This window comes from Elgaria multicarinata, chromosome 5 (assembly GCF_023053635.1).
Source record: "Elgaria multicarinata webbii isolate HBS135686 ecotype San Diego chromosome 5, rElgMul1.1.pri, whole genome shotgun sequence".
Taxonomy (NCBI): domain Eukaryota; kingdom Metazoa; phylum Chordata; class Lepidosauria; order Squamata; family Anguidae; genus Elgaria; species Elgaria multicarinata.
Window position 1 is genome coordinate 130190962 of NC_086175.1, and position 26192 is coordinate 130217153.

At 44.6% G+C, this 26192-nt stretch overlaps 1 protein-coding gene across 1 annotated transcript in view; it reads left to right on the top strand.

Annotated features, from left to right (window-relative positions):
* TENM4 (teneurin transmembrane protein 4) overlaps positions 1-26192 on the top strand; it is a 478872-nt gene that overhangs the window by 96285 nt on the left and 356395 nt on the right. Inside the window, exon 3 of the mRNA XM_063127306.1 lies at positions 4685-4894. Within this exon, the coding sequence (XP_062983376.1) occupies positions 4685-4894 (210 nt within the window). The remainder of the gene's footprint in view (positions 1-4684; positions 4895-26192) is intronic.

The following is a 26192-nucleotide window of genomic DNA, read 5'->3' on the forward strand; positions in this document are numbered from 1 at the left end:
AATTTATCCAACCCCCTTTTAAAGCCATCCAAATTGGTGGCCATCACTACATCTTGTGGTAGTGAGTTCCATAATTTAACTATGTGCTGTGTGAAGAAGTCCTTCCTTTCATTTGTTCTGGATCTCCCACCAATCAGCTTCATGGGATGACCCTGGGTTCTAGTATTTTGATAGAAGGAGAAAAATGTCTCCTTATCCACCTTCTCCATACCATGCATGATTTTGTACACCTCTATCATGTCTCCCCTTAGCCTCCTTTTTCCCAAGCTAAACAATCCCAGTTGATGTAACCTTTCCTCATAGGGGAGATGCTCCAGCCCCTTAATCATTTGAGTTACCCTTTTCTATACTTTTTCTAGCTCTATAATATCCTTTTTTAGGTGTGGTGACCAAAACTTTACACAGCATTCTCTGTGTGGTCGCACCATGGATTTGTATAATGATACTGGCAGTTTTATTCTCATTTCCTTTTCTAACAATGCCTAGTTAAGGCATAAGATTTACATTACGCGATCCTGGATCTACACTCTTGCTTAAGTAGTACATGAGTAGTGCTTATGTGTAGTGTAGTGATGGCCTCCAATTTGGAGTGCTCTAAACAGGGGTTAGAAACATTCCTGGAGGAGACGGCTAGTTATGGTTACTAGTCCTGATGGCCATGTGCTACTTCCATTATCAGAGGCAGTAAGGCTACGTACACCAGTTGCTGGGGCACATAGGTAGGAGGGTGTTGTTGCACCGTGTCCTGCATTGTTGGTCCCTGGCTGAGAGCTGGTCGGCCACTGTGTGAACAGAGTGCTGGACTAGATGGACCCTTGGTCTGATCCTGCAGGGCTCTTCTTACGTATCTTGTCAGATGAAACCATTTCATCCAGCAATCCTTGCAAGAAGCCAAGTAACCAGCAAGTGCTGGGGGAAATTGACCAGTCATGCACCACTGGGGCATATTCTCAGTGTTGGTTCCAAGTTTTTAAGGGCCCTTGGATAAAGCACCCGCAATGCCCTACCCCCCAGGGCCGGGCAAAGCTGGTAGTAGTCAGTTCTAAATACATATGAATTAGAACGATTTATTAAAAAGGTAATGGCAAACACTTTTATTCAAGATGTATATAAGACATCACTTCAGAAATGCTTTACCTGCTTTTCTTTGGGCAAATTCATCAACAACAGAAATATCGAGCAACTTTGCCCAGGAGGACTTGGAGTAGGCCCTCTCAAAATCGTAGGCCCATGCCAACAGGCCTCACTGCCCCCCCCTCTGCCCAGCCCTATGCCCCCCTCCCTCAGTAAGCCCACCTTCTCAGCACAATTGTCACCAGCTGTTATTTCTCCTCATCCTTTTTCTCATACTACTTGCTTACATGCCAGGCCGAGAACCAGTGAGCCAGCAGGCTGTGACCTCTCCTGCTCCTCAACACCACCGTTGCCTAGGCCAGAGCGAGATGCAGGTGCCCAACTTTGCCTTCCCTTGAACATTGTACATTGTACATTGATGGTGCTATATAAATAAATAAATAAATAATAATAATAATAATAATAATAATAATGCTGGCCCTGCACAGACGACCTTCCTTCCACCCGTATTAATAAAATACAATAAAGACGCTCAACATTTTTGACTACTGTTTGGAGAAAATAATTTCCCTTGGTACTCTTTGCAGCAGTATAAGGGATGGCGGTGTGGCAATGGTGGTGGAGGTGTCAATATCTACCTTCAACCTGCATTCCCTGAGCAGAGAGCAATTCAACAATTGCATTCATTTACCCCTTCCAGGTGTTTCTCTCTCTCTGCCTTTCAACCTCCACTCTTTTCACACATACCCTCTGAAGGCTTTTCAGGACAAGGTGTCAAAGGGCTTGGCGTGTAGTTGTCAACACTTTTGGGGGGGTTCCAATTTGGGTGGGAAAACGTAAGTCCTTGAAATTGGAAGGACGACAAAGAGAGAGGGGGCGTAGAGGTTAAGAGGGTGAGGAAAAGAACGAGAGAGAAATGCAAAAGGGCAGAAACGGACCAGCAAGGCCCAAACTATGCTTTACGGGAGATGCCTTGCCTCCCTGGCTAGCGACTTTTCTTCCACCTCTGTTTCATTGATTTCCACTTGCAGAGGCAATATATTGTTCTGTCGTCTTTGTATTTCTGACCACGGGGCCCACAACTCAAATGGTGGGGCACATGGCAGGGGGCTATATCTCTCTCAGATTGTGCACACTTGAGGACTGAAGGAAATGTGGGGAGTTGATGGAAGGAAGGCCAGTGAGAAGAGTGGGATAGGATAAAACCTCTCCAGGATGATGGAATTGGGGGCAGGGCGTTGCATTTGCAGGGTGGAAACCTGGGGCCAAGGAGTTAAGGATTTAGTGAGGTCCAAGAGACTGTGGTGTGCATTCAGGACTTAATTTCTTGTGCCGGTTTAAGCCAGCCAAGTATTTGAATGCAGGAGTTTGGTGTTCTGTCCATCATCGCTTGGGCTGTAGTGAGAATTGGGGGAGGTGATTTCCTGGGATCCCACAAAACCTTGCCCAGGCTCTGGGAGGGACTAGGAAGTCTGTATTCCGGCTAGTGGGAAAATATGTGCCCACCATCGGCAAAACAGACCATTGGTACCTTTAACTCCTCTTTACCTGTTCGTCCTTGTTATTCTTTGTACGTCGGCAGCAAAGACGAACAGAATAATATCAGTGATGTTCGTTTATGGCAGACGGTGTTATTTGGACATGGTATATGGCCCCAGGAGTGAGACTGAGTCACTCTCTTGTACAGATGAGGTTATAGCCAGACTTGGGTCTCGAGGGAGTCCGAATTAAAAGGGGTACCGCTTAACATGGAGAGGGGGGAAAGGGTGGCTTTGGGTTTCATTCATCTGTTCTCCGAAACTCCTGGCCTCACAGATGAGGCCTCAGCTCAAACTGTGATCAAAAACATACTGACAAATAAAAGGAGTTGATAGAAATTTCACAATGTACGTGGCAAGGTCGACATAAACCAGGGTGGGAATGTTCACAGACCCACCCCCACCCCCGCGCCTGTCATGACATGGTCCAGCGACCGAAACGAAGAAAGAGAGGAAACGAAAGGGGTGAGATGAGCTTTTAGTTCTCTGAACCTTAGCAAATCTTTTTTCGGGGGTGGGGGCAGGAAACAAATCTAAACAGACAAAACCCTTGGTGGTTCCTGTTTGGGTTTTATTTTTTATTTTATTTAATTTTTGCTTTTTTTGGCATGCCCCTTAGAAAGAGATACTGTGCAGTCCTCGTATGGTTTTAGTTAGGCTAACGTATAACTTTTATACAACATGTTAGAACGGACTATAAAGTTTTTATTTTTGTTGTTTTTGCGAAGTCTGGCACAAATTTCTCTGGGTGATTTGTTTTCTTTACAGTTAACAGAAAATGTGTGATGGGTCTCCCAGGATTAAGCTCCTATGTGCTTCCTATTCCCCCCCCCCAATGTTTGTAAAACAACTTTAAAAGGAGGATTTTTTTGGTGATGTTCTCAGAGTTTGGGGAAATTTACACGGTCGGGCTGTAAGGAAATGCCACCATCTTTGCAATTACACACTAGTCCCAACAAATGTGCATATCTCTGGCTGCATTGATGCCTCTGAGGTCATTAGACGCCTGGGCCTTTGGGGAAAGCATTGCGTATAATGGTTACTAACCACATCAGGGGCACTCACTTTGGTGGAAGGTTTTATATTTTCCAGGAGCAGTGTGGGAGCCCTGAGTTATGTGCAAAGGTGCTCTGGTTAGTATACAGGAGGAGCAGTGTCACGTCAGAGACTCTTATGCCTCTGAGGCAACCTGATCGTGTCTCGAGATCAGGTAGGGGACACACCGATTGGGTGTGCGACCTCAAGGAAGGAGCAGGATCATGTCAGTACAAAGTATCTCTTTGCCCTAGCGTTGTGCACTTCAAAGAAGCAGTTGTTCTCTTAGTAGCTCAGTTGATGTACATTAGCTTTCTATTGACTTTTGCTTCTGGCCTGTTACTGCTCAGTTTCATCATGCAATCCTGTGCTGGTGCAACCTTCAACCTCCCCTTGCAGGGACCGATCATTTGGCTTAGAAATTGCACAGACGTATGATTAAATCCAGCCTCAATACTCCTGTATTACACGCACACACACACACACACACACACACACACGATTTGCTTGTTTAAAAAGACAAGAACCTTTTTTTTTCTTTTTTAAGTCTCTCGACACGAAGCTCAAAGCTTTCTAACCAGCGACTGAAAATTGCAGGATTTCCCAGAGCAATTAAGGCCGGCTTAATCAAGACTACACCTCAACATCGGATCTCTCTCTTTTATCTTTCTCTCCCTCTATATCTATCTGTAACGGTGCAATCCCGCGCTTGTCTACTCAGAAGTCAAATCCAGCGACTTCACTGCGAATCATTCCCAAGTTTGTGGGCATAGGTTTGAAGCCAAAACTGCGCGTTTTCATTTGCACAGAGCATCCGCTTGCGTCTTTTTAAAGACTGAAATTCATGTTTCTTGTCCGGTCCCCTAAAAGTTCCGCCTCTGTGCATGCTTTTGTGTTTGGTGTGTATTTCCCCCACCCCCCTCTTGTTGTGTCCTTTTCTCGTTTGTGGTTCTTGTTTCTTTGGGGGGTTGTGTGTGCGTGTGTGCAATTTTTTCAGTTATTTATTTTCTGTCTGTATTTGTGTTTGTGGTCCACAGGTCTTCCTCTGCATTGTTCATCAGCCTCATCAACCCCTATTGAGCAATCCCCCTCCCCTCCCCCTTCCCCTCCAGCCAATGAGAGCCAGAGAAGGTTGCTAGGCAACGGTGTGGCCCAGCCAACTCAGGACTCTGACTCTGAGGAAGAGTTTGTCCCCAATTCATTCTTAGTTAAAAGTGGCTCTGGGAACCTCTCTCTCCCTTCTAATGGTGAGTTCATTCTATCTACCTATTTTACTGTGTTGTTGCTGTTTTCTTGTGGGGGTGGTGGGGAGATGAAACCTAATTCAGCATGATATCTGTTTGCAAACTTGAATGTTTGGATTGCAGCCAATTCCATCTGCCTCTCTGATGCATCTTCTTGTGTGAATTTTTTGCAAATGTATTTATTTATTTATTGCAGCTCACTTTGTGATGCTTGCTGATTTTGCCCACTTCCAAACCTGTTTGGCTCAAGAGGTCTTTACAGACCTGCCAAATATCTATCTATCTATATATATATGTCTGAATTGTAACAGGCATTTTTGATACATGTTGTTTGGGAGTTGTGTGTGCAATTTTTTTTGCAAAGGATCTGCAGCAGGGAAAAAGAACCCATGCATTACTTTGAAATAAATAAATGTTAGGTGTGGGGGTTTTTTTGCCTCCCTCTGTCTGAGCAGTCAGGCCTTCAAAGACAGTTTGGGGAGTTTGTGTGATGTAGTAGGATGGACCCTGCAGTTTTCTGATGCATTCTGTTTGAAATTTGTAAAGGGGTAAAAATAGGGATGGTGGTCGTGGGATACGTTTCTTCCAGACATGCTTGTTAAATGCTGGTAAAGTTTGGAGCCTTTATTTCTGAACCAAGGATATATCTACTTTTCAAAATAAAATTAATGGTGTTTCAAGAAACTCTCCATTAAGGCAGACCCTAAATTGTTGCTCTTGACTGCAGTCTCACAAGAGAAAAGAAGCCCTGAATTGTTTCACAACTAAAAGCAAAACTTTAGTTTTGCTCCAGGAAAACTTGTCAAACAACAGTCTCCCTCCTGTCGGACACCGGGATTTTTCTTGCTGTGTGTGAGTGTGTGTTTTGTTCATTTCTGTGGCCCGTTTCAGAAAATCAGATGATGTTTATGCTTTTCAGAAATGCTGGATTTTTTGATGAGGTCGTAACAGGCCAAGGGAGTTTGTCTTTTGACTTCAGAAACTGCAGGAACTTTTTAAAAAGTGGGTGTGTTGTTTTTGCAGTTTCTGGCTGAGACAGCTGTAGTGAGTATGTGAGTATGTATTTTGTGAAAATATTAGCTTTTTGTTAATGTGGCATTTCTACAACAGGAGAAGTTTGCACCAGTGCAGAAAGTCAACTGTGTCTGCATCATAAGGAGAGGGGAAATGCATCGTATTTGATAGCTATATTATGAAGTACTGGTTAGTTAATAAATTTTGTTTTGATGCTCTAAAATATGCTTAGATTATGTATTGCTTTAGTTGTTTGCTATATTTTAAGGGAGGATTCCCCTCTCTTATTTTTTTTAAAATATTTTTTTCTGTTTTCCCTCCTCCTTTTCCTCAATCTTTAATGTGTGTGTTACCTCCAGTGGTTTTTGGGTTTTATAAAATAACAATGCAAAATCAGGGGGGCAGCATTGTGAACAGGGTCAAATCTATAAATCATAGGTCATTTTAACAGCCATGGCCCTTGTTCTTGCCACAAATCAATGCAATTAAAGTCCTTTGTAATATAGAAATTTAGAACTGTCAACTTTTTTTATTAGTTGTCTTGCCAATTCTTGAAATAATAATAACGATGATAATAATAGATACCTGGGTAGAGATAGAAAAAAATGCTCAGTTAATCTACATTGCAGAGCTGTTACATGTGCTTACATGTCCCCTGCCACCAAGCAACGCCATCTGTGCATTATATCACGCTTCACCAGATCACAGCACAATCCAGGCTAGACAACTGCACCAGTTAGTCAGCGAGAAACAGCCTACATGCAGAGCAGACAACTCAAGGAAGCGAGCCAAGCCAGGAACTACTGCTGAAGCCTTACACATACATTATAAGGTCAAGTAATTAAGAAAATATTTAGCTGTTATACAGATGAGTGCTCTTCAAAGCTCCCCACCGCACCCTATACATAGGCCTAAGCTACACCAAGAAGGATATTGCACTATGAAAGCAGTATATAAAAGGCAGGAGCCACACTACTGCTTTACAGCGGTATCGAAGTGCACTGACAACTGTTGGGGCCCATTGACACCTACCATATGCCACTTTCATAGTGCAATATCCTGCTTGGTGTGGCTCCTGCCTTTTATATACTGCTTTCATACCACTTTCATAATATCCTGCTTGGTGTAGATTAAGCCATACAGGAACAGTCTCTCACTGGCCATAGCTAGATGGGGAGATACCCCGGGGCGATCCCCGAGATCGTAACTGTGTATTCACATGACGCACAGGGGATCCCGGGATCAGGGAGGAATGATTCCTCCCTTGCCCCTGGGATCTCGCCCTCGCCTTTGAGTCCACTTTTTCTGCAGTCTTGGGCTGATCCTGAGACCGCGGAATGTGTGTGTCCTGGCTCCTCGTGGTAACTTGCGTGGAGCTGGGACCCGTGCTCCTGGGATCCTCAGGAGCTCTGTGCCCTTGGGGGTGGGGTGGAGAGAGCGGGGATTTTTTTTTTAAAAAAAAAGACTTACCATCTGTGCATGAGCACTCGTGCGCTCCTTCTACTTTAAAACAAAAAAAAAATGGCAGCCGCGATGTTGCATGTAGCATGTAGACCAGTGCGAACGATCTCACGATCATAAAAACACGAGATCGTCGTGGAACAACCCCCTGGTCTAGCTGAGGCCACTCTTTCGTGCACACATATGAGCAACACAGGCACAAGAAGCGGACGCACACAGCTACCTTCTTGCTGTCACTTATGCATATATAGACAAGTAAGAAGCATAAAGAACACACATTTTCTTTCCTGCACACTCCTGGGATGTTGGCCTTGAAACTAGGTACTACTGGATGCTTCTCCTTGCGCCAGGCTCAGAGTTCCCTCCTTGACCAAGTCTAGCTGTTGCTTATCCCTTTTATCTATGCTGGAGAGGCCAGCAAATCAACAGGCAGGCAGCAAGGCTCAAAGGGAACCTGGCATTAGCTCTGGTACTCCTGCGGGCACCAACTTGGCTGACCAGGGTTGGCAGAAATCGAGCCAACCCTGCTTCTGCAGACACCAGAAGTCCCACCAGCTGGCTTGAGCTGGTCTAAGGTAAACACCACCTGTTCCTCTTTTCTCTGCTATTGACACCATGCAACCCAAGTGGAGCTGGAGACTGGCCAGGAGGAGCGAACGAGTGAGCAGAATAATGAGACGTCTCTGTTCGTCACCACTTGCTGCTCGTGGAAAATTAGAGATGGCCGTTGGGTTGCTACAGCAGCCTCCATTTCAGATTTTCAGGAGCAATAGCCCCTGCTACACAGGTTCTCACAAGCTTCTAGTCCTCCCCATGCCCAGTACGCATGCATGTGCAACACACATGTGCACAAATACACATTTAAATTGTGTGTGTTTGTGTATGTACATATAGACAGCCAGCCAGGGTACAGAAACAAAGTACTTTCCCTAGGTTTTCCCGTTTCAGAGCTCAGTTTCAGGATGGAATTGTATAATTTGTTTATTAAACGTGCTAAACACACCATGCTAAACACACCATAATAGAAGAAAAAAGTAACAATACACAATTCCAAAAGACAGGAGCAAGTAAGAAAAGTGGGCATGATTTTATAAGAGAGTACAGGTGATTCATTTGCAACATACCTAAAGTTGGTAACTAGTTTCATTTTGAACTGAAAATGTACAGGGATGTATGTGACATGGTCCTTTCAGGCATTATTATTATTATTATTATTATTATTATTATTTAGTAGCTTACAGTGTTTAAAGCACTATCCATACATTGGCTGCATTCAGCATTCATCAAGACAGGAACAATCCTAGCCTCCCTGTGGGCTCATGCAATATCCTCTTCCGCATGCTTCCTCCAGAGTGGCTTTGTGTGACTTCTGTTTTTGATTAACTATGGCTTGTTGTGTCATCAGAACTAATCCTAGCTGTGGGTTTGTTTTTGTTTGTTTTTTAAAACCGACCAACTTCAAACTATTTCTCAAGTTGGCTTTTTTCAACAAACAATAGTTTAGATTGACCACAGTTTATGGTTCAGAGAACACATCAAACCATGGTTAATAAAAAATGGGAACTTCCAATTTCCTTGTGGCCTCTCGAGAAGAGGAAGAGGGGCCCCGCAAGCCCGGGGGGATGGGACGCTAGAGTCATTCATGTTGTTTTAAACTTCCCAGAAAGCTTTGGTTATTGTGAACTGCCCAGGGAACTTCGGCTATTGGGCGGTATAAAAATGCAATAAATAAATAAATTATGTGGCAATATAGATGATGATGATGATGATGTAGTAGCCATTGTCTCAGTAATCCTTATAGCAACCCTGTCAGGTAGGTTTTTATTATCCCGATATTGCAGTTAGGAGCTGAGACAGTGGCTCAGCTAATACCAAGTTAGAATTTCACAGCACCAGTAAAATATCAAAGGAGAGGCCTCCTATGCTCTAGTAACTCTACCATGCCTATATAGAATCATAGAATAGCAGAATTGGAAGGGGGCCTACAAGGCCATCGAGTCCAACCCCCTGCTCATTGCAGGAATCCACCCTAAAGCATACCTGACAGATGCTTGTCCAGCTGCCTCTTGAATGCCTCTAGTGTGGGAGAGCCCGCAACCTCCCTAGGTAACTGATTCCATTGTCATACTGCTCTAACAGTCAGGAAGTTTTTCCTGATGTCCAGCCGGAATCTGGCTTCCTTTAACTTGAGCCCGTTATTCCGTGTCCTGCACTCTGGGAGGATCGAGAAGAGATCTTGGCCCTCCTCTGTGTGACAACCTTTTAAGTATTTGAAGAGTGCTATCATGTCTCCCCTCATTCTTCTCTTCTCCAGGCTAAACATGCCCAGTTCTTTCAGTCTCAAAGCCTTCCTGCACATGGAAAGCTTGCATGTCACAGAGAAGGCAGCTTTCTATGTGCAGAGACATCTTTTAGCCTGATACTGTGCATGTTTACTCAGAAGTAAATCCCACTGGGTTCAACAGGGCTTACTCCCAGATATGGAAGAGCTCTCAAATGAGCTAATTCCAGCTCCCATTCTGAGGCAGTGTATGCCCATTGAACAACTCCATGAAGAACCTCAGCGGCAGGCCTTCTTAATAGCGGCACCCACCCTCTGGAAAACCGTCCCTCCTGTGGTTCGCGAGGCAGAAAACGTAACATCTTTTAAACGCCTCCCGAAGACATAACTTTTTACATAGGGCTTTCCCTGGTTTTTAATGTAGCTGGTTTTATATTGCTTTTTTTAAAAAACAAACTTTTTAATGTTTTAAATTTATACTTATTATATTTTTATGGTTTTTAATTGTCCACTGCCCAGAGAGCTTCAGCTGATGGGCAGTATAAAAATGTAATAAATAAATAAATAAATAACATCACATCACGTCACTGTCCCCCACTGGACTTTTGAATTGGCTCTTGGGGTGGCTTTGCACATGCCCAGGAGCAGTTGAGTCATTTGTGCAGGTGAATTTTCATGCTTTTTTGTCTGAAGTCCACAGGGGAAGCACATGCATTCCCTACCACTGAGAGATGCCTGAAATGTACACGGGAGCTGTTCAAGCATGAAGAACATACATCAGCTCCTCTAGAAGCTGCACTGGCAGCATAAATAACAGCTGTGCCTCTTTTAGCATCCTGTTCTGCAGTGATGGCTAAACTTTTTGGCAAACGTGTTAGCAGTCAACGCTAGGGTGACCATATGAAAAGGAGGACAGGGCTCCTGTGTCTTTAACAGTCGTATTGAAAAGGGAATTTCAGCAGGTGTCATTTGTATATATGGGGAACCTGGTGAAATTTCCTCTTCATTACAACAGTTAAAGCAGCAGGTGCCCTGCCCTCTTTAAAATCTGGTCACTCTAGTATAGCTCCTGCACCTTTAACTGTTGTGATGGAGAGGGAATTTCACGAGGTTCTCCATATATACAAATGACACCTGCTGAAATTCTCTTTTCTATGCAACTGTTAAAGATGCAGGAGCCCTGTCCTCCTTTTCATATGGTCACCCTAGTCAACGCCAAATATGACAGCGCCTCCAGCCTACTGGGTCTAGAAGCAGGCAGCAGTACAGTGCTGGAGAGAGAATGACTCTGTGCCAGAGTAGGGTGACCATATGGAAAGGAGGAGACCAGATACAAAAGAGGGCAGGACTCCTGAAGGTTTAACTGTTGTGATGAAGAGGGAGTTTCAGCAGGTGTCTTTTGTATGCATATGGTGAAATTCCCTCTGCTTCACAACAGTTAAAGCTGCAGGAGCTCTGCTTAGCATGAAAAGATACAAAAAGAGGGCAGGGCTCCTGCAGTTTTAACTGTTGTGATGGAGAGGGAATTTCACCAGGTGCTGCATGTATGCAAATGACACCTGCTGAAATTTCCTTTTCTGTGCAGCTGTTAAAGATACAGGAGCCCTGTCCTCCTTTCCATATGGTCACCCTGAGCCAAAGGTAGGTAAGGATGAAGGGAACTGTGTATTTGAATACCGCTCATAGGGGGGGGGGGAATCGAGCACCTAGGACACATCCCTTCATAATTTTATTTGTATGTATTTATTTACTTATGCATTAAAGGACTTATATCCTGTCTCTCACATAAAACAAGATTTAAGACAGCTAACAAATGAAACATTGATAAAAGTCAAAGCAGAATGAACAAAATCTTTTTTAAAAAATCAAAATCACAGAAAACCATAAAAAAATAAAAGCAGGAAAATCTTTCACATCACCAAAATGTTGAGGGTTGGGGTGAGGGGAAACAGCAGAACCATTTAAATAGAAAAGTGGCATAAATATTTGTTTATATACAATTTTACATAAATGAACTCTGTATTTTATTTTATAAAACCTTATATTTTATAAACTATATTTTTAATTATTATTTTAACATAAAAGTTTTTGTGTGGGTTTTTTTTTTAATTTTTTACTAAGAACTGGTGCTTGAGTTTTGCTTTATTTCTCCTCCCTCCCAGTCTCTTTTCCTTTTGTGTTGTCTATTTTATACTGCTAGCTTAATCTTTGTAAGCTGCTTCAGGGTCTTTCTTTGAAGAACGATATGGTAAAAACGCTGTGAATGAATGAATCTAAAACTCTGTCTCAGGGAACTGGCTATAGAGATGTGAAGGCCCGGAAAAGTTTGCGGGGGTGGGGGAACAAGTTTTTTTCCATTGCTATATTGTTTGCTGAAATGCAGTGTGTGGGTGTGCATGTGCAGTGTGCAGTGTGCATGTGCAGCGTATGTTTTAAGGGAAACATTCAAGTGTCTGATACCCCATGCCCTGCAGTTAAAACTGTGTGAACTGATGTAACATTTTTAGCATATGAGCAGCTGATGCTTGTATTCAATTCACTTTGGGGTTCATTGACTCACTTTTTGACTTCTTTTTTTACTTTTGAACACCTAAGAACATGAGAAGAGCCATGCTGGATCAGACCAAGGGTCCATCTTGTCCTGCGTTCAGTTCACACACTGGCTTACCAGCTGTTGACTGGGAACCCACAAGCAGGTCACGAGTACACTAGCACCCACCCACCAACCCATGTCCCACAGCAACTTGGGTACACAGACTTACTATGTACAACCTTACTGAAGGTTGTACATAGTTATCAGGACTAGTAGCCATTGATAGCCTTCTCCTCTAAGACTTTGGCCTTAGCTAGACCTAAGGTTTATCCCGGGGTCATCCCTGCCTGCTCCCGGCATATCTTGTGTGGTATTTACATGAACAGGGATGACCCCGGGATGATCCCAGGATAAACCTTCGGTCTAGCTAAGGCCCTTATCTACCCCCCTTTTAAAACCATCCAAATCGGTGGTCACCACTACATCTTGTGTATCTTGAAGAAGTCCTTTCTTTTAGCAGTCCTGAATTACCAACTATTTAGCTTTATGGGATGACCCCATTGGATTCTAGGATCTTGAGAGAGGCTTAGGAAGTTTTGTGTTTTAACCTACAATTCCCATCTGTCCTAGTTAGCATAGTCAGTGGTGAGGGCTGAAGGGAGTTGAAGGCCCAACATCTGGCGGTCCAAAGGTTGCCCACTCCTGCTTTAAGCAGCCTTTTGACAGGTAAAGGAATTGGGTTGTATCTTACTCTGCCCATGTACCAGCAGAACAGATCCCCCTGTAACACCCCCTCCCCATGCTCTGGAAAGTTGGGGGCTCCTCCAGAGCAGATTTGGGGGAGCAATGCAAGATAAGAAGAGAAAGTCTGTTGGGCGACTTTGAATGTTGCCTATTGATTCTCTCTCTTTAACCTTTCTTGCCCTGAAACTTCTAAGATCCTGATCAAGTTGACAAGGTGAGAACTAAACATACCAGGAATACAAAACTTAAAAGCCTTGGGATTTTGAGCACTTAAGGTAAAGTCACCTATACTACAGATCCGGTTCTGCAAAGAATTGGCCCCATTAACTAAGCGGCTTGAAAATCCACAACCTTCAGCCTTGCAAAAGGAAATTGGTTTACTTTACCAGATTCACATCCTCAAGTCAATGAGGCCTAAGTAGGGAGATGGTCATTGACAAAGAGGCAGTAAATTCCTCAAGGGTTAGTACTATCTGACACAGCTCAGATAACAAGTTATTGAAAGTGCCGTGGCTCCTCCATTGAAGGTGAATGAATGATAGAAGTGTGAAGGATGTGTTCCAGGCTCCAAAGGCAGATATCAAGAATGAAACCTGCATTCCCTGATGGAATCTGTTAATATTTATGTGTATACTAATTCTAAATGTATTCTATTACAATTCTATTAATTGTATTCTGTGTTGCTAGAATAGCATTGCTGCAATGCTGGCATAATCAAGGTGTGTCTAATTATCTTCACCCCTCCAGTGTTTTCTTTCCACCTTTGTGTGTGTGCATATAAATATAGATATATAAAACAAATCAGATTTTCTGCCTGCTAGGTTGACCATGAAGTCTCTCATGCGTTAACATATTAGTTAATCCCTGTGGGATGATTCACACATGCGCGTACATTTCTTGATAACTCGGGCTTCCTGTTTTGTGATGCAAATTTGTTTTCCTGTTAGAAAGGTCCAAAAGAACATTTAAGTGTTTGTGTGCTGGTTTTAGGATTGGGCCCTTCAATCTAACTATATTGAACAAGAATACACCATAGAATGTTGTGTTCTGAATCCAATGTCAGATTTTAATTCAGAGGGCTCATCTATACCAAGCAGGATATTCCACTATGAAAGTGGTGTGAAAGCGTAAAGGCAGGAGCCACACTACTGCTTTATAGTGGTATTGAAGTGCACTGACAACTGTTGGGGCCCATGGACACATACTGTATACCACTTTCATACCGCTTCTGTAGTGTTATATCCTGCTTGGTGTAGATGTGTCCTGGGCCCCAACAGTTGTCAGTGCTTCAGTACCACTATAAAGCAGTAGCGTAGATCCTGCAGTGCTCCAATACCACTATAAAGCAGTAGTGTGGCTCCTGCCTTTTATATACCGCTTTCATAGTGGAATATCCTGCTTGGTGTAGATAAGCCCAGAGTCTTGATTGTAACAGGCTGAAGATCCATTCATATGTTTGTCTCTCCCGCATTCCATATGATGAATGGAGAGAGGAGGAGTATGTTTCACCTCTTATGGGCCGCACCCTAACCTGTATATATTCAACAGAAGTATAAAGAGGTTCCACACATTTATAGCACTAAATGCGTACTGTACATACTCCATTTGATCAGGAATCCTGCACAATCGGGGCTTCATGTTGGATCAGACCAAAGGTCCATCTAGTCCAGCACTCTATTCACACAGTGTCAAACTCACAGTGTCGAACAGGGACTCACCAGCGCAACAGCACCCTCTGAACCATGTTCCCCAGCAACTGGTGTATATAGGCTTACTGCTTCTGACACTGGAGGTATTGTGTGGAGAATGCTATGTGCATACAACTGTACATGCATTTAATCCCCTTTCATACCTCTTTGGATTGGGTGGAGGTTTGGGACGGGCCCGGTGGCTGCAATACAAACATAGGGAACATAGGTTTATACTGAGCCAGGTTCATACTGAACTAGACCCTTGGTCTATCTAGCCCAATATTGTCGTCACTGACTGGTAGTGGCTCTCCAGGGTTTCAGGAAGGACTTTTTCCAGCCTTACTGGGACATACTGGGGATCAAACCTGGAATCTTCTGTTTGCAAAGCAGAGGTTCTACCAGTGAGCCACAGACTCTCCTGTTCCCACCCCTCCCATATTTCAAATACTTATTTTAAATAAGTAAATAAAGGACTCATATTCATTTGGGGGAATCAGAGGGAGGGGATTTTCCTTGGAGAAGAATTTTCTTAGGTGCTAACTACATATGAGCATGTATAACAATATCCTTACACCTTTAAAAAAACAAAAACAAAAACCACAGAGCTGCTTTGGGAAGAGAGAATTTAAAATAGAGAGGTAAATTGGGAAGACAAGGAGCGCCTAACCCTTGCTCAACCTGTAGTTGTCCTGCTCCAAATAATTACCCACTGGTGGCTTTTCCTTAGGATGATACTTCTCTGCTCTAAATGTATCTCTCTCAATGTTGCTTTGCTCTTAAAAATGAAAGAAGTCATCAGCAAAATGTTATACCCATTAGCCCCTTGAGAGGGGATTTTGGGAAACTATGGCCTTAGCTAGCCCATGACATAAGCTGGAAGATCTCGTGATGCGTTTATCGCGAGATCCCTCCTCTGTTTACATGCAACGCGCGACAACCTCAGAAGGAGAGGTGTTGCACCCACCATTTTTTTTCTTAAAGGGGCAGCAGCGCATGAACGTTCGTGCGTAAACGGTAAGTAATTTTAAAAATGTAAATTACTTTCCCAGCTCCCCCCACCCTACCCCCGATGGGCGCAGCACTTCTGAGGAGAGCTGCGCTCCATGCGCGGTTCCCGGCTCCTCGTGAGGAAGCGCACAGATCTGGCTTAACCTGCGGCACCCGGCCACACGTTCTGCAGTCTCAGCCTCAGTCCGGGACTGTGGAAAAACTGGGGCCAAAGTGGAGGACAAGATCCTGGGGCAAAGGAGGGATCATCCCTCCTTGATCCCAGGATCTCCTGTGCGTCATGTGGATGCACAGGGACGATCCCAGGGATCACCCCGGGATAAAGCTCCGTATAGCTATGGCCTATGTGACTGCTGCACCAATGCCCCCAATAAACTAGCCCAGACACTACGCTGGGTGAATTTTGGAGCTTATGTTGGCATCAAAATCCACACTCCAAAATGTTATTTTAGGGAGGAAAAAATAGAGTGGGGAAAGTCTGCAATTATGGGTAGAGAAATTCTGTGGAAAGTCATGAAGACAAGCACAGAAACAGCAAGGGATAAAATGAAATAAAATATATGAGAGAGAGAGAGAGAGAGAGAGAGAGAGAGAGAGAGAGAGAGAGAGAGAGAGAATCAAATGTCCATATGCTTCCAAGTCCTTCCAAGTAACAAGATATGTATTCTCAATATACTACACAGAAGAAAGTGCAATTGATTTCAGTGGGGTATATTTGATGATATAATGTGTTGGGGTTTAAGATTCTGTAGCACTTTCCGTAATCCTTTTGGTCATCTTTCAAAATGAACTTAGCCGTAGTTCATTCTCTGTAAGTCCACACAGTTTTCTTCTTTTACTTTTCTTTATTTCCATTTGCTGTGATAAAATCCAGTATCTCCTTGCAGGGTAGCGAGCATTTTGAATGAAGAGGTTATCTGCTTTTCAATTGCTATCTTAGACAGAGAAAAGGCAGACAGTGTTGTTGAAATTAAGAAAACTGCTTACGATTCATACTGCCCGCATTCACCTTCTCCTCCTGGCGCTTGCCAGTACAGTCGAGTTCCATGTGGCTGACCTTTTGGAGTTACACAGTTGGAAATCTCTTCTTTAACTTTTAATTCCTCTCTGTGTACTTACAAAAAGGAGTTTTTGGTTGAAGGGAGAAAGTTCCTCTTAAAGACCACAATGCAAAACAGCCTTCCCTACTGTGGTGGTTTCCAGATGTTTGGGACTTCAACTCCCATCAGCCTCAGCTTGCATGGTTAGTGGTCAGGAATGCTGTGAATTGTAGTCTAAGGCCTTAGCTAGACCTACCTTTTATCACGCAACACAGGAGGGAAGATCTCGCGTTGTGTTTAACGCGAGATCCCTCCTCCGTTTATGCGTGACGACCTCAGGAGGAGAGGTGTCATGCCCGCCATTTTTTTTTTCTTAAAGTGGTTTTTAAAATTAAATTAATTTCCCTCTCCCTCCACCCTACCCCTGATGGGTGCAGCGCTTCCTCGCGCGGAGCCGGGTCAACCCGCAACAACCGGCCACACGTTCCGCGGTCTTGGGTTCAGCCCGGGACCATGAAAAAACCGGGGCCAAAGGGGATGGCTATATCCCGGGACAATGGAGGGATCAACCCTCCCTGATCCCGGGATCCCCTTTGCGTCTAGGCTACAACAAATACTAAAGTACTATTACAGTTGTGTTGGCCCCTGGCTCAAATCTCACTTCTTAGATACGTGTTGGTTCACTCAGTAATATGGGAATTCTTTTACTGGCCTATAGGCAGAGCTTTTGCAAGGATTACTAGGTTCCTCATGTGAGGTGGTTTCAAATGTGCTATATAAATACAAGTGTTGCTTTTGTTGTTAAGATTGTTTAAAAGAGAGGTAGTAGAATTCACAGCTCTTTGACCTGGAAGCCCTTCTCAGAAATCCCATATGTGTGTTGTTTTTGTGCGAGGGAGAATAGAAACACTCTGAGTTTGTTTATTATAAAACTGAGTAACGAAAATAAATTCGGCATTATGCTCTTCCTAAAACTGTATTCATCTAATTATAGGTTGGTTGGTTTGTTGTCAACATTTCTACCCAGACTTTCTATAAAATGTTCAAGTCAGCTTAGAATCCAAGAATAAAATACACAAGAATAAAAACAAATAACAATTACATAATCCAGTAAAAATAAATAAAAAGCTAACAAGCAGAAGGAGCATAAAATCAATTTAAGTACAATAATCCAGAAAAACTAATAATCCAGAAATAATAATTTAGTACATTTCCCCTGCTCTGTATACCAGTTCCTGTAGTGCAGCACTCATTATTTAACCATGTTCTCCAGTTGTATTTAATGTTTATATTTATGTACTGCCCTTCTTCCAAGGATGTCAGGGTGGCCAACATAATTCCCCAGCCTACAACAGCCCTCTGTGGTAGGTATGCCTGAGATGGAGGCCGTTTCTACGCCTGCCTTTTCCCCCAGGATTGTCCCTGGATCGTTCCTGTGCATCCAAATGCCACACGGGATCCCGAGAGCAGGCAGCGATGATCCCGCCATTTCCCTGGGATACCCTTAGATGTAAAAAGGGCCAGAGACTCAGGGCTGGGTAAAGATTTGAACCTGTGGGCTCATTTACACCATGCAGGATATTCCACTATGAAAGTGGTATGAAATCGGTATATAAAAGGCAGGAGCCACACTACTGCTTTATAGTGGTACTGAAGTGCACTGACAACTGTTGGGGCTCATGACACATACCATATACCGCTTTTATAGGGCTCATCTACACCAAGCAGGATATTCCTCTATGAAAGTGGTATGAAATCGGTATATAAAAAGCAGGAGCCACACTACTGCTTTATAGTGGTACTGAAGTGCACTGACAACTGTTGGGGCTCATGACACATACCATATACCGCTTTCATAGTGTTATATCCTGCTTGATGTAGATATGTCATGGGCCTCAACAGTTGTCAATGCACTTTAGTACCACTATAAAGCAGCAGTGTAGATCCTACAGTGCTCCAATATCACTATAAAGCAGCAGTGTGGCTCCTGCCTTTTATATACCACTTTCATATCACTTTCATAGTGGAATATCTTGCTTGTTGTAGATGAGTCTTCAGTCCTAGCCCAACCACAGTGCCACAGTGGCTCTCACTATTATCATAGCAAATGACATAGTGGAACACCAGCTTTGTTCTTTGGTATGGTCTTTAAAAAGTCCGCTAGTATACACTTAAGCCATTGCTAGACGAGGTCTTAGCGTGGTGTGAGGCCCGGTCTCCCTCCTGTGCATCCAGATGGCGCACAGCGGATTCCGGAGTCAGGCTGGGCTAAGACCTCCCTTAACCCGGGATAAGCGGATTCACTTTTGGCCCGGCTTTTCCGCAGCCCCGGCCTGAGGCGGAAGGTCTAGCAGGGTCCGTGGCTTTTCCCGGCTGCTTGCTTACACTCCTATGAGCGCTGTGCCCATCGGGCCGGGGGGGGGGAATGACGGGGGGGGAAGATAGGGGCCGGGGGAAAGGCTGGACCCGGCAGGAGAGGGGGGGAGAAGAATGGGCACGGGCATTGGGGATGGAGGGCGGGGGAAGAAGGATGGGCATGGGGATGGGGGGTGGGGGAAGGACGGGCACGGGCATCGGGCATGGCGGACGGGGGGACGGGGGAAGAAGGATAGGCACGGGCATCAGCCATGGCGGACGGGGGGGAAGAAGGACGGGCACGGGCATTGGGCATGGCGGATGGGGGGGAAAGAAGGACAGGGGACAGGGCATTGGGGACGGGGGGAAAGAAGGACGGGGGACAAGGCATGGCGGACGGGGGAGGACGGGCGAGTGAGCGGGCAGGGGGGCATCAGGCATTGTGTGTGTGTGTGTGTGTGTGTGTGTGTGTGTGAATCAGGGGCAGGGGGAGCGGGGACCCTATATTTATTTTTAAAAAGACTTACCTTCTCCGGTGGTGCGCTCCTGCGCACATGGCCCTTTAAGGCTAAAAAAAAATGGCGGATGCGGCGGGGCTTCCCCTTGCCCCGTCACGTGTTACATCTGGAAAAGGGCGACGGCGCGTGCTAGCTGTAGCGTGCCGTCGCCCCGACTCCCAGACGGATTATCCAGTAGGTCTAGCAAGGCCCTTAGTTCTGAAATGTTAAGATTACAGTATTTGGAAGCATTTGATTTTCTTTCCGCCCCCAATTTGAGGATGTCATGTATTGTATAAGAGGTAATTCAGGCCTTTATTTCTGAAGTGCTAAAATGCTGGATTTGGGGTTTTTGGTGCCTCCATTTTTTGTCAGGAGGTATCTATCTGAAATGATTCCTATAGACAATTGCCTTCCTCCGCGCTTGATGTCTTAGTGATGAGTTCCAGGTGCAAAACAGCTACTCCACAGTATAAACACTGCGGACAGAGCTGCGGTTATCACCGCACAACAAGAGCGCCTCAGACACACACCTCCTTCAGCCAGAAGTCACTGAGGTGATGAGTGGAGCAATGTACATGCCTGTGTGAATGCAGTCCGTTGAGAAAAAGCAATCCTCCTTTATGATGTGATCATAAAGGCTTGCCAACTGACCAGAATTCCCTCATCCTCACCAGTTACTGTGACAGAAAGATGTAGCGCCTGAAGAGATGCCGTGATCAGCGTTTTCATTGTTTCCCAGCTTCCTCTAAAATGCTTTAGAAACAATACCGTTCAGAGGGGAACTTACACTGATCTTTGCCTGTTAGAAAGGAAAAGGAACTTTGCTATCTGGAACTTTTTAAACATTTTGTTCCACTGGGGATACTCCGCACATGCTCAGAGGCAACAAAAAGCCTAAGGGGCCAGGATTTCTGAGAGCAAAAGCTGGTAATCTTCAAACAGCCCCTCCCCACCTAGTACCTTCCAGATGTTTTTGACTGCATTTCACAGCATTCCTGGCCATTGGCCATGGTGGCTGGGGCTGATGGGAGTTGAAGTCCCAAACATATGGAGAGCGCCAAGCTGGGAAATGATGTCTTAAACCAGTGGTTTTGTGGTGAGGGGTTTCAGACAAACATGTCCTCTTGTGAAACTGAAATCTGGCCTCTATGTTAGGTTGTCCTGTGGAATTGGCATTCTTGAGGCGTTTAACTCTAACCCTACATCCAGCTGTAATATATAAAAAGTATTTTATATATTACATGTCATAGTGTTATCACATTGTGAACATCTCCATCCCTGTCAGTGGCAGTCATTGGTGAAGATAAAGCTACTGATATGGTGATAGAACCACTTTTTTTGGTTAGATCTTGCACATGTTATATGAATAACTTACGTTGGGGTTTCCACTCTTTGTGGCACCATTATATGTGGGCAAAATCACCTCATGAGAATTTTTCTCTCCTCACAGATGAATAGATGAATTGCCCCCTTAAACAACTGCACCTTTCCTCATCTGGCAAACGTGGGAGGATTAATTTTGTGTTTTATCTTTTACATTTTACCTTCTGTTAGAAACGTACACATATAGCCTCCAGTTCTGAGATTTGTTGGTTCAGTTTTTTGCTTTGTTTTTTTTATAAAGAGAGTGAGAGTAAGCAAGAGATTAAAGCCTTTAATCTCTCCGTTTGCTAATTAACTAACGGACAGGAAAAGCATTGTTCGGTCTCTACAGTGGGTTGATGACATTATTGTATTATTGATGTGCTGTGGAGGCTTTGGACTCTTCAGCTGTTTCACATCCATCCTCCTCGCTCCTTAAGCTTTTGTAGACATTTTGCGTCCCCTGGAGCCTTCTTCACGCGAAAAAGAAATTCCGTAGGTCAGTAATAAATACATCTCGCGCAAAGACATCGTGCCTGGAGGAGTGGGTGCGAATTTGTGTATGTGTCTCATACGGTTTCTGACTTTCAGTATTTGATAAGGAGAGACACCAGTCGAATCCAGGTCTCTTGTGAACCATTTCCCCGTAAAACTACAAAGGGTGACCTTTCGGAAAGTAACTTTGGAAGGCCCACAACGGCCCATAAATCTGATCCCCACAAGCCCATCCTGGCTACTAGGAAAACCCCAAAGACTCTCCTGACCTCTCCAAATGGATTTAATTGTCTGCCTTCCTTAAAGTTCTGTTTCTGTAAAGGCTTTAGGCAGCTTAGACTTTGGATGACAAAAGGGAGTCTTTATGCTCTCTAAATGGTGAAAATGAGCTAAAGCTTATTTGGGTTGGGGCTACACTTAATACAGTTAGGGAACTCATTCTCTCTCTGGGTAGAAGAGCTGTTTCAACAGCAGGGCTGGCTGAGAATTTTCTCACTCCTTTTTTTGTTGTTTTGCATGAGATTTGTGTTATGCACACTCTTTTTTTTTTTAATTGATCCCTGCTAGGTTTTCCTTCCACAGCTGTGTAAACTCCGCTTACAGCCAGGAGCCCCCTCCAAAATAGCTAACACCCAGGGAGAGGTGCCGCCATTGCAAATCACCATGTAAATTGCAAATGTAACGCACTTAGAATTGCAGGAATAGGCTCCTTTGCTGGAGATACAATAGAGAACATTCTTTTAAGCAAGATGAGCTGTAGTCCTTCTGAAGCAAGCCTGAGCTATATGCATCATGTTTCCAAAAAGGATATGTAAAAGACATTTGGGGGGGTATTTAATCTTATTTTTATATTATTTGTTTATCATTTAAATTTATGTCCCACTTTTCTACCCTTGGTACATAAGGCAGCTAAAAATGAGAATAAAAACAGTAAGTACTAAAAAAAGAAGAAAGTCCCATTATCTCTACCTATAAAGCGGAAAGTATGTGTGTGTCACGTATGTCCTGAAATGTTTACCCACTTCCACACATGGTACTGCCTTAATGCTGTTCATCCAGACAGGTGTTTGTGTACATGGATCAGAACAAATCTAAAAATATGAATTTTGGGATTTTAAGTATTTTTTAAATAATTTAATATAAAAAACCCTAGGTTTATGCCTACAATTCTCAGCATGCCTTGGGTGGAACTCCCATCATGCCTTGGGTGGGAGGCCAGACTTACTGGCTTTTGGCGGCCATTGTAATTCCTAAGCTCAGTCTCAAGCAGTCAATCCAATTCCATATAAAAGGAAACAACCCACATAAATGGGCTGCAACCAGGGTGATCAGGGGTCTGGAAACAAACCCCTATGAAGAGAGAATGAAAGAACTGGGCATGTTTAACCTGGAGAAGAGAAGATTGAGGGGAGACATGAGAGCACTCTTCAAATCCTTAAAAGGTTGTCACACAGAGGAGGGCCAGGATCTCTTCTTGATCCTCCCCGAGTGCAGGACACAGAATAACGGGCCCAAGTTAAAGGAAGCCAGATTCCGGCTGGACATCAGGAAAAACTTCCTGACTGTTAGAGCAGTACGACAATGGAACCAGTTACCTAGGGAGGTTGTGGGCTCTCCCACACTAGAGGCCTTCAAGAGGCAGCTGGACAACCATCTGTCAGGGATGCTTTAGGGTGGATTCCTGCATTGAGCAGGGGGTTGGACTCGATGGCCTTGTAGGCCCCTTCCATCTCTGCTATTCTATGATACTATTTGCAGTGCCTCCTCCCACCTGCCATGTGGGGTTTTAAAATCATAATTAGATACAACACCATGTCTTTGAGAGGCCGAACTCTGGACATGCTCACAGGGGGCCTCGTCCTGATATCGCTTTTTTCAAAAACTACGCAGCCTTCACCCTTAAGAGGGAGGGAGGGAAGGAGGAAAGGGAAGTACTCTGTGCATGCCCAGAAACAGGCTTGTGAAGGGGCAAGTGCCTGGCCCAGGTCCAGCCCTTCAGTACAGGCTTCTGATGGAGCATTTCATGGGTGAGAAGTGTGGGCAGGACTTGGCCGGAGTTGTGCATGTCCAGTGACAGCCGCTTACCTCCCCTCCTTGGCGATGCTACTCCTGGATGCTCTGTCAAGGAGCAGCATCAGCCACGAGAGGAGGGAAGTGCCTCTCAGAGGACATGGGCACCTGAGGGCCACCAAAGGCATGCTGGGAGTTGTAGTATTGGCATCACTATCAGTCCTAATTTGCCCCCCCCACTGACTGACTTTCCCCAACTGCCACTAACTCCGCCCACCATTCCATTCTAGCCTCAGCTATCAGTCATTCCTAAAGATGAATAAGTTGCATATAAATTTATTATATATCAAATGTTATATATATTATTCACAGACCCGAGCAACGCCGGGCATATCAGCTAGTAGTATTTAAATAGAAGAACACATAAAAACCATTTGCCATCAGTTGATAAAATAATAAAACTTACCAAAGGGTCACCAGTTAAAAACTTCTTAAGGTGAAAGATGTATATGAAATATGAAAAGGGACGGATCCACTGGACGGATCAAAGGCCCATCCAAATGAAAATGTCTTTGCCTGATGGTGGAATGGTATCAGCGTGGTGTAGTGGTTAGAGTGTTGGGCTGGGACTCAGGAGTTCCAAGTTCTAGTCCCCACATGGCCACGAAGCTGACTTGGTGTCTTTGGGCAATCACCGACTCCCAGCGTAACCTACATCACAGGGCTGTTGTGAGGATAAAATGGAGAGAAGAGAACTGTGTAAGATGCCTTAGGCTCCTAGCAAGAGGGGGGAGAAAAGGGTGGGAATATAAATGTAATAAGAAAGAAAGAGACCAAAATGAGCATTCCTAGAGAGGAAGTTCCATAGTTGGGGCACAGTCACTGAGTAGACCCTCTCTCTTCCCCCTGCCAAATGCACCTCGGATGCTGGTATGATTGAGAGAAGGGGTATCACTGCTTTATATCTCACCCCTGCTTGATGCCCCCAGAATATAAATGTTATGAAGAAATGATGCTACAGCAACCAGCATCAATCCTCGCTGGCCTGCTTGCGCCTTCCTCCATCTTTTATTTATTTATTAATTTTTTATACCGTCAATAGCCAAAGCTCTTCTGCTTATTTCTGGTGGTCTGTTGGGGAGGCAATGGGCTGTGGGGACTGGACTCCACCCCCAAGGTCCCCCATCCCTAACTGTGGAGAAAAGAACAAGCGTCTTGGCCCTAGACTGCTAATGCCTCTGAAGAAAAGTGCAAAGGTTATACTCTTATGTATTTATTTGTAAGATTTATATCTGACCTTTTGACCAAATGATCCTCAAGATGGCTTGTAACAGATGTTAAGAATACACACATTAACACACACACACACACACACACACACACCAGTGGCTCTTAGTCCCTGGCCAATGGATGAGGCCCAGAGTACCCTTCCCTTCCACTCTGCAGTCTAAAGGCAAGTGGCACATGGAGCAGAGTGTTCTTTCTGGCAGGGAGGTGGGGACAGCAGGCTCCCTGCCACTACTCTATTTCTGGTTGATGGATGGGGCCAGGCTGGCATGTCACCCCCCCCCCCTTTGCTCTGCTGTTCATCCTGGGTGGCAGTGGGTGTCACCTCCTAGTGACCTTTAGCCCCCCCTGCAGTTGGAAGGGCCTCGAGTGTGCATGCATACCTTCAGTTCTGCACTCTGATTTAAGCCTTTTGTGGAGTGTGGATCATTCTGATTTCAGAGCAGTTGAATCCTACCAGCCACATCAGGAGTGAGTTGATCCGCTTAGGGCCAACTTTGGGGAATCTGAGTAGATTAGGCAGGCAGTTGGGTCTCCTAGTTATGCCCCCTACACACACACTTTGCTTTCTTTCTACGCCTCTAGTTTTTAACTAAAGCTCTAAATAGTCATAATAGAAATCTGTGAAAACATGGCTCTAAAACCTAATCTACATCTGCCATTTATCCCAGGGTGGTCAAGAGGTTGTCCCTGCACATCCAGATGACGCACAGCTGGTCCCTGGTGAACCGGTGACAGGCACTCAGTTCTCTCGGGATAGTTGGAACTGCTTTTCCCCCATTTTTTTCTGCAGTCTCAGGACCATCCCGAGCTCCGCGGGCGGTGTGGCTCTCCCTCCCAGGGTCCTCCCTCTTTCTCACGAGTAGCAGGGCTCAGGAAACAGGCATGGGGCTGTGCGGGGGGAGTCCGGGGATGAGGGGGAGAGCATTTTCGCCATCCTTGGGATGGCGCGTGGCGTCTTCCAGCGCCGAGTTTGTTGTGTGTTTATTTTTTAAAAAAGTCTCACCTTTGTGCAGGATCATGCCCGCACAATTGCGCAAATGTCTCCTCTTTTAAAAATAAATAAATGTCGTCCTGGAAGTCCCTCTTTACTTCCAAGACAACTCAATGGCGTGTGGTGCCTGATGGATGATCCCGGAAGTGGAAAACTCTGTGATCGTCCCTCCTCACTCCCCAAAGGGCTGCAGGTATAGATGAACCCTAACTCTGACCTGTTCATCGCTGCCACAGAAAACAAGAGTCCAAGACTTAACTCATAACGTCCTTTTGTTTTCCCCCCTTTTGCTAATATTAGTAATCCAAGCCCTGTTTCACAGCATTTCATCCCAGATGTATAGGTAAGTATAGATTCATTTGTGGTTCCGCACGGGACATTTTGAGCAAACCTACTCAAGCACCGACTTAATGTAGCTCAGTTTTCAGTTTAATATTTGAGATAAGCAAGGACCGAGAGGAGCTAATATTTTTGAACCCTGTTTCTCTCCCAAAACTGAGGTCATTCCGCTAAGCATTTTGATCCT